The sequence below is a fragment of the Odocoileus virginianus genome, chromosome X (assembly GCF_023699985.2).
Source record: "Odocoileus virginianus isolate 20LAN1187 ecotype Illinois chromosome X, Ovbor_1.2, whole genome shotgun sequence".
Classification (NCBI taxonomy): Eukaryota; Metazoa; Chordata; class Mammalia; order Artiodactyla; family Cervidae; genus Odocoileus; species Odocoileus virginianus.
This window is the reverse complement of record NC_069708.1, coordinates 27,614,988-27,630,351: the sequence shown is the minus strand read 5'-3', so window position 1 is coordinate 27,630,351 and position 15,364 is coordinate 27,614,988. Positions and strand designations below refer to the sequence as shown.

Here is a 15,364-nt window from a genome sequence, read left to right as displayed (position 1 = left end):
GATCTATGGAGCCTGGAAACACATTCTTCCCTGGACTCAGAGCCAAGCACTAAAGAGATGTCCGTTATGTGGGTTCTTGTGGGGCCACAGCTGCTAATGGGGAGAGTGAGAGAGACTGTGTGTACTTATCCCCTCAGTTGTAGCACAGCTATTGCATGGAAGGTTGAAGATGGGGTACATGCTGACTTGGTTGAAGAACAGTTGTTGTATGGGGGGTGGGCTCAGGGTGCTCCCCTGGCCCAATTGTGGTAAGATTGCTGTGCAGGTGGAGAGCACAGGATAACTGCCTGATCTCACTGCATTGCAACTGCTGCACTCAGGAGGGTGGAGGGTAGTGCTCTCACCCAGTCCAGGTATAGTACAGCTGTTGTGTGAGGTAGGCAAGTGCTCAGGGTGCTCACCCAGCCCAGTTGTTGTGTAGGGTGTACAGAGCATGTACAATTGTGTAACCAGGCTAGAGAGCTGACACAAAAAAATGGCACCTACCAGCTCAGTCAGCAGCAGTTTAGGATATGATTGCTAAAACGGTGACAGCCAATGCTTCTGTCCCTAGAGAAAGTCTCAGGAAGTTCCTGCCTCCCCAGTAGCTGCGTTAAGATCAGTAAGTAGGTCTCCCTTACTTTAGGTGCTTTTCAAACTGTTGCTTTTCCTCTGGATCTCAGTGTGAATGGGATTGTCTATGAACCATTTAAGTGCAGGTTCTTCATTCCCTATAGTTCTTCAGTTCTCTTGGAACTCTTAATCCCCATTAATTTTTAAAGCCAGACATTTAGGGATCTTGTCTTTCTGTTGCTGGATCCAGGGGTTGGGGTGCCTGATGTGGGGTTCAGTCTCTTCACTCCTCAAGGGAAAATTCCATATTTTGGTATCCCTCACAACTCGGGTCACTGCTCCTATAGTGGAATCCCAGGCAAGACCATGTCTCTGCCTCTCCTACCTGTTTCAAAGTGTCTCCTTTACCTTTTGTTTGTGAAGGTGCTGTCCATCTAGTTTTCAGGTCTTTTTCAAAGGAAAATCATTCCAAATATAGCTATAAATTTGTTGTGTTCATGAGAGGAGCTGTGTTCATGGTTTTCCTATGCTACCTTTTTGAACTTCTCCCTTCAGTCTCTATTTTTTAAATTGAAGTTTAGTTGACTTAAAATATTGTGTTAATTTCAGATATACAGCAAAGTGATTATTTTATAACTATATTTTTCAGATTATTTTCCATTATATGTTATTATAAGATATTGTTCCCTGTGCTATACAGTAGCACTTTGGTACTTATTTATCTGTAGTAGTCTGTATCCATTAATCCAATACTCCTAATTTATCTATCCCCCCTTTCCTCCCTCTGTGGTAACCCCAAGTTTGTTTTCTATGTCTATGAGTCTGTTTCTGTTTTGTATGTAGATTCATTTGTTTTTTTTTTACCTTCCACATGTAATATTTGTCTTTCTCTCTCTGACTTACTTCCCTTAGTATGATATTCACTAGGTCCATCCATGTTGCAGCAAATTGCATTATTTCACTTTTTTATGACTAATATTTCATTGGATGTATATATTCCACATCTTCTTAAGTCAGTTGTATGTTGATGGGCACTTGAGTCATTTCCTTGTTTTGACTATTGTAAATAATGTTGTTTATGAACATTGGGGTATATGTATCTTTTCAAAATAGAGTTTTCATCTTTTCCAGATATATGCCTAGGAGTGGGATTGCTGGATCATATGATAACTCTCTTTTTAGTTTTTTAAGGAAACTCCATACTGTTTTCCATAGTGGTGCCACCAGTTTACATCCTTACCAACAGTGTAGGAAAGTCTCCTTTTCTCCACACCCTTTCCAGAATTTATTATTTGTAGACTTCTTGATGATGGCCATTCTGACTGATGATAACTCATTGTGGTTTTGATTTGCATTTCTCTAGTAATTAATGATCTCGAGCATCTTTTCATGTGCCTATTGGCTGTCTGTACATCTTCTTTGGAGACGTGTCTATTTAAGTTTTCTGACAATTTCTATTGAGCTTTTTTGATATTGAATTATATAAACTTTTTATATTTCAGATATTAAACCATTGATTGTTGAATTATTTGCAAATAATTTCTGTCATTCTGTAGGTTGTCTTTTTGTTTTGTGGATGTTTTCCTTATATTGTTTTTATTTTGTTTGTCTTGGAAGACTGACCAAAGAAAAATTGCTGTGATTTATGTCAGGTAATGTTTTGTCTATGTTAACTTCTAGGAGTTTTTTGGTGTCAGGTCTTATATTTAGGTCTTTAACTTTAAACCATGTTGAATTTATTTTTGTATATAGTATGAGGGAATGTTCTAATTTTATTGATTTACATGTAGCTGTCCAGCTTTTCCAACACCACTTGCTGAAGGGACTCCTTTTCTCCATTATGTATTATGCCTCCTTTGTCATTGTTGTTGTTTACTCACTCAGTCATATCTGACTCTTTGTGAACCCATGGACTGTAGCATGCCAGTCCACATGGTAGCATGTGTTTTACCATCTCCCGAAGCTTGCACAAACTCATGTCCAATGAGTCAGTGATGCTATCCAACCATCTCATCTCTGTCGTCCCCTTCTCCTCCTGCCTTCAGTCTTTCCCAGCATCAGGGTCTTTTCCAATGAGTTGGCTCTTCACATTAGGTGGCCAAAGTATTGGAGCTTCAGCTTCAGCATCAGTCCTTCCAATGAATATTTAGGATTGATTTCCTTTAGGATTGACTGGTGTGATCTTCTTGCAGTTCAAGGGACTTCCAAGAGTCTCCTCCAACACCACAGTTCAAAAGTATTCTTCAGTATTCAGCCTTCTTTATGGTCCAACTCTCACATCCATACATGAATCCTGGAAAAACCATGGCTTTGACTATATGGACCTTTGTCAGCAAAGTAATGTCTCTCCTTTTTAATATGCTGTCTAGGTTGGTCGTAGCTTTTCTTCCAAGGAGCAAGCATCTTTTAATTTCATGGCTGCAATCACCATCTACACTGATTTTGGAGCCCAAGAAAATAAAGTCTCTCACTGTATCCGTCATTTCACCATCTATTTGCCATGAAGTGATGAGACTGGATGCCATGATCTTAGTTTTCTGAATGTTGAGTTTTAAGCCAGCTGTTTCACTCTTCTCTTACTCTTTCATCAAGAGGCTCTTTAGTTCTTCTTCTCTTCTGCCAGAAGGGTGGTGTCATCTACATATCTGAGGTTATTGATATTTCTCCCTGCAATCTTGATTCCAGCTTGTGCTTCATCCAGCCTGGCATTCCATGTGATGTACTCTGCATATAAGTTAAATAATCAGGGTAACAATATACAACCTTGAGATACTCTTCCCAATTTGGAACCAGTCTGTTGATCCATGTCCAGTTTTATTGCTTGACACCAACAGCACAAGCAATAAGATTTTAAAAATCAATAAATTAGATAATAGCAAAATTAAAATTTTTCTCCAAAGGACCATCAAGGAAGTAAAAAGGCAACCTACAGAAGGGCAGTAAACATTGGGAAATCATATATTTGTTAAAGGACTTGTGCTTAGAATAGAGAAAGTGCTCTTACAACTCGATAATATAAAAACAAATGAACTTTAGTGGGCAAAGGATGAGTATAGACAGTTCTCCAAAGAACATATTCACATGACCAGTAAGCATATGAAAGATTCTTGACATCATTAGTCATCAGAGATAGGCACATCAGAACACAGTGATAAAAAAAAAGTGATCTACCACTTGATACCCGCTAAGATGGGTATAATCAAAAGGACATATAATAATAAGTATTGACAAGGATGTGGAGAAATTGGTGATCTCATATACTGTGTTATTCTACAGTAGTACAGCTGCTTTGGAAAACAGTCTGGCTAAGTTCCTTAGAAGGTGAAACATGGAGTTACCACATGACCCAGTCACTTCAAGGTATATACCCATAAAAAATTAAAACAAATGCCAAACAAAGACGTATAGAAATGTTCATAGCAGCATTATTCATAATAGCCAAAAATGGGAGCAACCCAAATGTCTACCAACTGATGAATGGATAAACAAAATGTGATATGGCCATTAAAAAAATGAAGTATTGATACATGCTACAACATGGACCTTGAAAACATTATGCTAAATGAAAGATGCCGATCATAAAGGACTGCATACTGTGTGACTTAGGACATTTATCCGAAATGTCCAGAATGGTCCAATTTATAAAAGACAAAAATTAGATTAGTGGTTGCCCAGGGATTGGGGGAGATGGGTGTTGACTGCTAATGGGCATGGTTGTTTCCTTGTAGGGGGATGAAAATATTCTAAAATTGATTGTGGGGGTGGTGGCAGAATTCTGTGAGGATACTAAAAGCTATTGAATTGTACACTTTAAGTAGGTACATGGTATGGTATGTGAATTATATTTCAATAAAGCTGATATACTTCAGGACCCCTGAAGAGAGCCTGAAAAGATGGCATTTGTGTTCCAGAACATCTACAATTTTGTTAGAGATATGTATGATCGCTATATTTATTAAGATCTTAAGGACAGAGAGAACTGGCTTCAGATATGAGCCCCAGAAAGTCATAAGTGCAAACACCTCTATTTGCTGGAGTTGGTTTGTATATTACCATAAGCAAGCCTGTGTTGCATTGGGGTGAATAGCTGCATAGGTGCATTTCTCTGTTGAGGATTAATGGTTCACCTGAGCAGTGCTGGACAGGAGGGTAGTTAATGCAAATGAAAATGAAACTCTTCCAGTTCCCTAACTTGTTGAATGGCACTATCATTCTTCTAGTTGTCCAAGCTAGACATCTAGGAGTTATCCTCAACTCCTCCCTCACTCCCATTTCCATTACTAAGTTCTGTCAATTCTACCTCCTAAATATTGTGTCCATTCATTTTTTCCCATCTTCCACCATCACCAACCTAGTTCAGGTTATCGTGTCTTACCTCAGCTACTACAGGAAACTTTTAGCTGGTCTCCTAGCATCTCTTGCTTTCTTCATCTCTCCATATAGCAACCAGAGTGATCTTTTAAATTTTCAAATACATATGAGCTTGCTTAATATCCTTCAGTAGTTTCCCATTGCTCTTAAAAACCAAAATCCTGAACATGACCTACAAGGGCCTGCCTAACTGTCTGTCCTTATCCTGAGTTACTCTTTCCATCACTCTCTGTACTACTAACCACACTATACAAGGCCACCAGTTGCTATCTCTTAGACAAATTTGATGACCTCTTTCTCTACCCTGGCCTTCATTAACCACTGCCTCCTTACTGAAATTGTCTTTTCTTTTGTCCTTTATTTTCTCATCACTCTTCTGTGTTATCTTTTTCCTCTTATCACCCAACGGTGAACATTTCTAATATTCTCTACTCTTTCCTTCTCCATATTCTATACTCTGTCCTTTAAATAGGTTAAATGGGTTGATATTCTCCAATGTGAGTTCCAGCCCATATCTGCAACAGCCTACATATCTCCAAAGTTGCCTCAGTCTCAACATGATTAAAATAGAACTTAACATTATCTTGATCCCTTATCCCCAGAAACATTTTATTACAATTTCTTCTTTTAGTGGTATCCGCATTCTCTCAGCCACTCAAACTGTATACTTTAAGCCATTTTTAATTGACCTATCTTCCATTCCCCATATCAAACCAAGTTATACTGATTCTTCCTTTAGAACTTTTCTTACATCTTTCCATTTCCATTGTCACTATTCTAGTTCTGACCCTCATCACTTCATACTTTGTCTCTTACAAGTCCATTTAGTCTCACTGTATTTGTTTTCTCACACTTGGGTCTGTTCTAAATACCATTATCATTTCAGTCTTATTAAAACTCCACTTTTATCATATAACTTTCCTTCTCAGAAAGTTTCAGTGACTTTTCATTGCCAGCAGAATAAATTTCAAAATCTGTGGCCTGTTACGCAAAACCTTTAACACTCCAGCCCAATGTTTTACAAATTAACTTCTACAATATGTTAGTAAATGATCTACATACTCTGGATTAAACAAAGTTACATGGTTTCATTACTGTAAAACTTCCTAAAACTTTTAATGTTCATTATAATGCTCCAAGAGGTTGTATATAGAATGCAGTACTTCCAAAATGTATTTGACTAAAGAACCCTATTTTTATACACCATCTGTTAACATTTTTCATGACACTAATGTTCTAAGGAAAAGCATCTAGAAAGTACTTAGGTAGCCCCATCCTACATTTCCAGTCCTATTTCCCTACATCTGCTTGGGCCAAATGACCATTAGTCCCCCTCAGACTCAAACACAGTCTGAGTCTTTATTGATTCAGTTCTGCCCACGTGAAATGCCCATCTCTTTCTCTGTATATATTCTTTTTAAGTTGAGATACAATTCATTTATCATAAAATTTGCAATTTTAAAGTCTATAATTCAGTGGTTTTTAGTATATACACAAAATCCTGCAAATATCATCATTATCTAAATCCAGAACATCTTCATCACCCTGAAAAGAAATCCCATAACCATTAGCAGTCACTCCCCATTCCCCCCTCCCGCAGCCCCTGGCAACTACCAATCTGCTCTCTCTCTGGATTTGCCTGTTCTGGACATTTCATATAACCTCTCTATAGCTAGATCACCTGTGCATCTACCCTAAGATCATTTGTTTAGTCATTGTTTAGTTAATCAGTTAAAAATCACAACACGGTGATGTGTCAGGTTGTGAATATGCAAAGGTAGATGACATTCTGTCTTTAAGGAACTCGCAGCCTAGTGGGTTTGGAAGATCCCCTGAGAGGAGGGCATGGCAACCCACTCCAGTATTTTTGCCTGGAGAATCCCCATGGACAGAGGAGCGTGGCGGGCTACAGTCCATGGGGTCGCAAAGAGTTGGCCATGACTGAGTGACTGAACAAAGCACACAGCACAGCCTAGTGGAGGAGACAGACAATACAGCTTGTAAGTCCCACTGTAGTGCTGTGAACGAAGTGTCATAGAAACAAAGTGGTACGTATGTATTCATTGTGGAGAGTCAGGGAAAGCCTGAGAGGAGGTAGCATTTGACTGGATGTTGATTGATTTGTTCATTCATTCATTTAGCAAATATGTATTGTGCCCTTATTATGCCTGGCACAGTATTGGACCCTGAAGATACAAAGATGAACAAGAAAAGTTCCCTGTACTCAAGGAGCTCAACCTGGTAGAGGAGATACATAATGCACAGTTTAAAAACAATGTGATATAAGTTGTATTAGAGGAATGTAAAGCTTGCTGTGGGAACAGAGAAAGGAAGAACTTTGCTTGTTAATTTGAAGAAAAAGTAGAACTTTATCAGGTGGATAAGGACTGGGTGGGAGTGGTGGCATTTCAAGCAAAAAAACTAGAGCTCTTACTGGCAGCCCAATGCTCATTCCTTTGACTGAGCTGGAGCATCTAATGCCTGTGTCACTCTTGACTACTCCTTAATCATGTAACTGGTGTGATCCTCTTTATACATGGATGACTTTATACAATGTCTCCCCAGAGGGATTATGTGTCATTTAGGATAAAAGCTTTGTCTTATCCCTCTTAGCACCCTCATTCTCATAGTGTTTTATGCATAGTAATTTTTTATAAGTCCACATGAGTGAAAATATAGCTTAGATAATGTCATTGACACTCTCAAGAAGCTGTTGCTTAGGTCTTCGTCTTCTATCACATGTCCCCTTTCAAGGGCTCGAAACTTCTTGTGTAGATGAAGGGTTTTAACATTGAATGAGCACACAAGTGCTCCCTTTGTGGTCCATCTCATATACGAGAATTGTGAAAGTTGTTCCTTAGACTAATCCTTTTTGCTATCACAAAATCTTGTGATCAACCATGTTAAAAGACAAAGGGGAGATTGGTTCAAGATGGCAGAGTAGAAGGACACGTGTTCATCTCTTCCTAAAAGAGTACCAAAATTACAACTAGATGTTGAACAACCATCAACAGTAGGACCCTGGAACTTACCAAAAACATATACCCCACACCCAAAGACAAAGGAGAAGCTGCAATGAGACAGTAGGAAGGGCACAATCACAGTAAAATCAAATCCCATACCTACTAGGTAGGTGATCCACAAACTGGAGAACAATAATAACAAACAGCCTCTTGATAAAAGTGAACAATACACAGATGGCACCACCCTTATGGCACAAAGCAAAGAGGAACTAAAGAGCCTCTTGATGAAAGTGAAAGAAGAGAGTGAAAAAGTTGGCTTAAAACTCTACATTCAAGAAACGAAGATCGTGGCATCTGGTCCCATCACTTCATAGCAAACAGATGGGGAAACAATGGAAACCATGACACTTTCTTTTCTTGGGCTCCAAAATCACTGCAGATGGTGACTGCAGCCAAGAAATTAAAAGATGCTTGTTCCATGGAAGGAAAGTTATGACCAACCTAGACAGCATATTAAAAAGCAGGGAAAAAAAAGCAGAGACATTATTTTGCCAACAGAAGTCTGTCTAGTCAAAGCTTTGGTTTTTCCAGTAGTCATGTATGGATGTGATAGTTAGACTATAAAGAAAGCTGAGCACCAAAGAATTGATGCTTTTGAACTGTGGTGTTGGAGAAGACTCTTGAGAGTCCCTTGACAGCAAGGAGATCCAACCAGTCCATCCTAAAGGAAATCAGTCCTAAATATTCATTGGAAGGACTGATGCTAAAGCTGAAACTCCAATACTTTGGCCACCTGATGTAAAGAACTGACTCATTGGAAAAGACCCTGATGCTGGGAATGATTGAAGGTGGGAGGAGAAGGGGATGACAAAGGATGAGATGGTTGGATGGCATCACTGACTCCATGGACATGAGTTTGAGTAAGCTCTGAGAGTTGGTGATGGACAGGGAAGCCTGGCATACTGCAGTCCATGGGGTCAAAAAGAGTCAGACATGACTGAGCAACTGAACTGAACTGAACTGAACATGATCCTGCCCACCAGAGCAAGACTCAGGTTTTCCCACCACCACTCCCTCCCATCAGGAAGCTTGCACAAGCCTCTCAGCCTCCTCCATCAGAAGACAGACAGAAGAAGAAAGGAGAGTCCCACAGAGCCTACAACAGAAACCACATTACAGAAAGTTAATCATGATGAAAAAGCAGAAAGTTATGTCCCAGATGAAGGAACAAGATAAAACCCCAGGAAAACAACTAAATGAGGTGGATGTAGACAACCTTCCTGAAAAAGAATTCAGAATAATGACAGTGAAGATGATCCAGCATCTCAGAAAAAGAATGGAGAAGATGCAAGAAATGTTTACCAAAGACCTACAAGAACTAAAGAACAAATAAACAGAGGTGGACAATGCAGTAGAAGGAATCAATAGCAGAATAGCTGAGGCAGCATAATGGATAAGTGACGTGGAAGACAGAATGGTGGAATTCACTCACTGCCACAAAGCAGAATATAGAAAAAAAGAATGAATAGAAATAAAGACAGCCTAAGAGACCTCTGGGACAACATTAAACATACCAATATTTGCATTACAGGGGTCCCAGAAGGAGAAGAGAGAGAGGACCTGAGAAAATATTTGAAAAGAAATAGCTGAAAACTTCCCTAACATGGGAAAGGAAATAGTCAACTAAGTCCAGGAATCACAGAGAGTCCCAGGCAGGATAAACCCAAGGCAGAACACACTGAGACACATAGTAATCAAACTGACAAAAATTAAAGACAAGATATTAAAAGCAAAAAGGAAAAATGACTAATAGCATACAAGGGAACTCCCATAAGATTATCAGCTGATTTCTCAACAGAAATTCTACAAGCCAGAAGAGAATGGCATGATATATTTAAAGTGATGAAAGAGAAGAACCTACAACCAAGAATACTCTACCCAGCTAGACTCTCATTCATATTTGATGGAGAAATCAAAAGCTTTCCAGAAAAGCAAAAGTTAAGAGAATTCAGCACCAGGAAACCCAAGATAAGGAAAAGATCTACAAAAAATAAACCCTAAACAATTAAGAAAATGGTACTAGGATCATACATATTGATAATTACCTTAAATATTAATGGATTAAATGCACCAACCAAAAGACATAGAGTGGCTGGCTAGTTGAAAACATGTGCTTGTATGCACTTCCGCTTACCACCTCACTCTGATTTTAACCCCCTAAATTGTATGTAATTATTTTGTATTGTTAGGTTAATCTTATTTCCATTATGGCTAGTGATTGTAATTATATTTTATTTTTTGTTTGGCTATGTATTGTGAAAACAGATAAACATCTTTTACTATTGTGATTTTGTAACTATTACTCATTTAATACCTTTGTATCATGATTGATCAACAGAAAATAATAGAATTCTGTATCACTAAAACTACCATTTAACAGAAAAACCTGTAATCACTTTTTAAATTTTTTTCCTTTATTTTTAATTGAATGATAACTGCTTTACAATATTATGTTGGTTTCTGCCATACATCAACATGAATCAGCCATAGGTATATGTATGTCCCCTCCCTCTTGAACCTCCCTCTCACCTCCCATCCCATCCCATCCCACCCCTCTAGGTTGTTATAGAGCCCCAGTTTGAGCTCCCTGAGTCATACAGCAAATTCCCACTGGCTATCTGTTTTACATATGGTAGTGTATATGTTTCCATGCTACTCTCTCCATTCATCCCACCCTCTCCTTCCCCATCCCCGGCATCCATAAGTCTGTTCTCTATGTCTGCATCTCTATTGCTGCCCTCCAAATAGGTTCATCAGCACCATCTTTCTATATTCCATATGTATACATTAATATATGATATTTGTTTTTCTTTGTGACTTAACTTCACTCTATAAATAGGCTCTAGGTTCATCCACCTCAAATGCATCCCTTTTTATGGCTGAGTAATACATGTACCACAGCTTCTTTACCCATTCATCTGTCAGTAGACATCTAGGTTGCTTCCATGTCCTAGCTATTGTAAATAGTGCTATAGTAAACACTGGGGCACATGTATCTTTTTTAGTTATGGTTTTCTCAGGATATATGCCCAGTAGTGGGATTGTTAGGTCATATGGTTTTAGTCCTAGTTTTTAAAGGAATCTCTATACTGTCTTCCATAGTGGCTGTATCAGTTTATGTAATTACTTTTTAAATCCAAATGCACATTAGAATTATCTTGGAATTTTTTGAAAAAGACAGATGCCCAGATACTGTTTTTTTTCTCCAAAGCTCCAGATGTGATTCTATGAGCAGCCATGTTTAAAAACAACTGAACTATATGATGATCTTTTATTTTTATCTAGTTTGTTTCACTTTTTCTATTTCATTTAGTTTATGTTTTCCAATTTCTCTTTTTTTTGTTCTTTCTCAAGCCTTTATCAAGTGTAGTAGAAAAGGTTTTGTGTATATATGTATATGCATATATATATAATTTATGATATGTGTATATTTTAGAAAAATTATGAATTTTTCCTAGCTAAAAAATTTATGACATTTTGATTCCACTTGTTTGACTAAGTATGAGTAGAATGCTAGATTTCTAATTTATATTCACTCAAAACTTTAATACAATTCCATTTATTCTGGCATATACTATTACTGCTAAAAGTCTAAAAAGCTTATTATCTTAGTGATTTAAAAAATTTGAATGAGGCTTAAAACTTCTATTAAAATAATCCAATTCTGAGAATATAAAGAAATACTGTGTTGTTTAAAAAACCGAAAATTTAACATGTGATACAATATTATTAACTAAATTACAGATTTTGTTCAAATTTCACAAAATTTTGCTAGTGTCCATTTTTTGTTCTCATACATTTTCAAGATTCCATATTGTATTTAGTTGCATTCAGCAACTTCAGCCACATGCAATAAATTCTGATAAATTCTCTTTTCATTTTTATTCTGTTGCAGATACTTTCTAATTTTCCTTGTTACAGCTTCTTAGATACACCCATCATTTAAAAGTGGACATGTAATTTCCAAATACATGGGTTTTTTTTTCAGTATCTTTGATATTAATCTCTCATTTTGTTATTAATTTATTTAAATGCTTTCTTCTCTGCAATCACCCTGTGTTTTTTCAGTCTTTTAACTTTATTGAGGCTTTCAGTGGCTTAGTCAAAGGTCTCTTGGTACATGTCACATTGCATATGTGGGTTATTTTCAAATATCTTTTGATACTGATTTCTAACATAATTCCACAGTGTTTGTTAAAAACTCTATGATTTCAAAACCTTTCAACCATGAAATTTTTGCACCTTGTTTTATGTCCCTGGATATGTTCTACTGTCTCCTGGTTTATAGTCTTTGGGAACTTGAATAGAATTTGTATCCTACTGTTGTGTGAAAATTGTGTAAATCTTAATTATGTTGAGTTGGTTCATAGTGCTTTTTGAGTCTGCTATATCCTTCTACTTTTCTGTCTATTCATTCTATTAATTTTTGAGAGTTTGATATTGAAATTCCAACTCAAAATCTGAAAAATACTTAATAAGTATAATATATAGTGGAACTCTATGAAACTTTGTTCTGTATTTTCTAAGTTTCCTATACATGTGTTATCATACATAATTTAAAAAATAAAATGAAAGAGAAATTTAAAAAGAAATATGTCCTGCATTCATAGCTAGGTAGATACTGTCAACACAAAGATTAGTATTTTTAAATTACAATAAGTTGATTTCAAGTAAAACAGATTACCCTCTGTAATCAGTTTTTACCTTCAAAGTGAAAACTGAGGTCTCCTGGAGAAGGATTTCTGCCTCAAAATTCTAACAGAAATTCTGCCTGGGTTTCCAGCCTACTGGCCTGCCCTAACAGATTTCAGACTCAAGATCACAACATCAAGTCCTACGTGAATTTATAGCCTGCTAGCTTGCTCTACACATTTCAAACTTGCCAACCCCTATATTGTGTGAGCCAGTTCCTTAAAATAAATCTCTATCGATACATGCAAAAAAAATAAAGATTAATATAAGTTCTGTTCCAAACACAGGACTGATTCAGGTCAAGAAAATTAAGAGATTCAATAAAACTGCAGATTCAGTAAAACTGATTCTTGACAAGCTTCTCTGAAAATTAGAGATAGGTATTAGGGAGATAATTGACTGAGGATAGCAACAAGGGAAGCTCCAAACAGGATACAGGTTTTTCTCCTGCTTCAGATAAAACAGAACTCAATGCAAGAGGGCTTCACTGCTTTTTTAGTTTATAGTAGCTTCATGAAGTCTTGCTGTGGAACATGCTATAGCTGACAGAACTTAAAGGTGCTCTTCTCCTCCTCTTCCGGAGCACAGGATTGCTCACAGAAGCTATGGGTTTCTTCCTCGGTGTTGGCAGAGCACCCATTGTCTAATAATAATGGGATGCAGCTCTGATAGAAGCAGTGCTACAGTGATTGTGACAGTAATACCTGTAAACCTATTGTTCTTGGATTTTAGGAAGGCTACCCAGAAATGGAGATTGTCTGGCTGATGATCAAGTCCTGGAATATTGGCATACTTCTGTACAGTAGACGCATGTATGTATCTACTGAAAAATGGTGCGGCCTGTCACTGCGTCTCCTTGACTACCTTGGCCCCCTCAAGAGCGCCTATGAAACTCAGGTGAGGAAGAAGAAGGGTGGATGGCATGACTCGGGATAGAGAGGTTCTATCTAGCTCTCAGTAAGGACACAACCCTACCTTCCTTGACTAGGAAAGGATCTTGACCATTGTTCCTCTTGGTAGTTCCATGAACTGCAAGAGTTATGGGACTATAAACAGTAATTTCTTATAGTGAAAACCAGGAAGAATGGCAACCAAGGCAAATTTAAGAATAGCAAATGGAATCTAATTAAGAAAAATGCCAAGGGTGAGCTCAGGAAAGATGTTATCACTGTCAATGCCAGTGCACATAGAGAAGACCTCCCTGCAAACAATGACTGTTTAAAAAGACATTTTCTGCAGGAATTCTTTTGAGCAGAATTATTTCTGGGCCCTTAGCTCACCAGGTGAGGCTTGATGGAGAAAAAGTTTTTGTATCAAATAAGAGCAAAGGGTATTTTATGTTTTAAGTACCTTATCTTTTATAATGAGTGAGTGAGTGAGTGAAGTCGCTCAGTCATGTCTGACTCTTTGCGACCCTGTGGACTGTAGCCCACCAGGCTCCTCCATCCATGGGATTCTCCAGGCAAGAATACTGGAGTGGGTTGCCATTTCCTTCTCCAGGGGATCTTCCCATCCCAGGGATCGAACCGAGGTCTCCCGCACTGCAGGCAGATGCTTTAACCTCTGAGCTACCAGGGAAGCCCCATCTTTTAAATAGCTGTTAGTAAAATTAAACCTAGTGTCACAGGATCCCTTTTCCCCAAGAGAGCACTGTATGTTCTCCCCAGAGTGGTGCTTCAGGTCTCAGAAGGTAAAGGTTAGATTTTCATGCCATCAACATGGGTCTGGGAAGCTTTCCCATATTTCCCTTCATCTCAAGAAATCTATTTGCTGTTCTCTTTCCCAGGTGAATATTCTGTACAGTGAGCTTGTGGAAGCACTAGATAAAAACAGGGGCTCAGCTTTTAATGAAGAGTGAGAACTGCTGGAACAAGATATATACACTGGCAAGCTGACAGCAACTTGAAGATGTGTGGTTCTAAGATGTTGAATGTTTAAATTCTTAACAAACTTGCTGTTTTGCTTGTTTTCTCCTGCTCTGTTTTCATGTTGTTAAGTGAAATTTCCAAAAATAAAAGCATTTTGACTTACTGTTGTGACCAGCTCATTTCTGAGGAACAAATGATTTTTACAAAGTGCTAAGGAACATATATATATTGGGCTTTCCTGGTGGCTCAGACGGTAAAGAATCTGCCTCCAATGCAGGAGACCCAGGTTCAGTCCCTGGGCTGAGAAGATCCCCTGGAGGAGGAAATGGCAACCCACTCCGGTATTCTTGCCTGGAGAATTCCATGAACAGAGGAGCCTGGAGGGCTACAGTCCATGGGGTTGCAAAGAGACACAATGGAGCAAGTATTGAAATAGCCCATGTGAGAGCAAGATGATTCATGCCCCATATGAACAAAAGGGGATGTTCATCCTGATCCAATACAGATTGCATTTCATTTGAGAAGTGCTCTAATTCCCAATACCTGAACATAATAGAGAACCATAGACTCTTCATCAGATGGACCTTAGTGGTCTGTGGGCCCAGCATTAATCAGATTTCATGAAATTTATGACATCCTTGTGACTTGGTTGTCCAGGCTCTATCAGAACATATCCTGACAGAAAACACAATCCTGAGACAATGCAATCCACCATTTTTTGGTAATTGGTAAAATACACTTCCTCATACCGAACAGAAATTTGTCTCATAGCAAGTTTGCTTCCTGTTCCCCCTATCATCCTGGCTTTTTTCTTCTGGTTATACATCCTCAGACTCTCTCACCTGTTCCTCATATGAT

General features: G+C 38.1%; 1 protein-coding gene across 2 annotated transcripts in view; it reads left to right on the top strand.

Annotated features, from left to right (window-relative positions):
- Positions 1 to 14,669, top strand: part of TEX11 (testis expressed 11) — a 256,192-nt gene extending 241,523 nt beyond the window's left edge. For both annotated transcript variants that reach the window (XM_020882990.2, XM_020882995.2), the window contains exons 29-30: positions 13,371 to 13,535; positions 14,425 to 14,669. In XM_020882990.2, the coding sequence (XP_020738649.1) occupies positions 13,371 to 13,535; positions 14,425 to 14,496 (237 nt within the window). In that variant the 3' untranslated portion in view covers positions 14,497 to 14,669. The remainder of the gene's footprint in view (positions 1 to 13,370; positions 13,536 to 14,424) is intronic.
- The last annotated feature ends 695 nt before the right edge of the window (positions 14,670 to 15,364 follow it).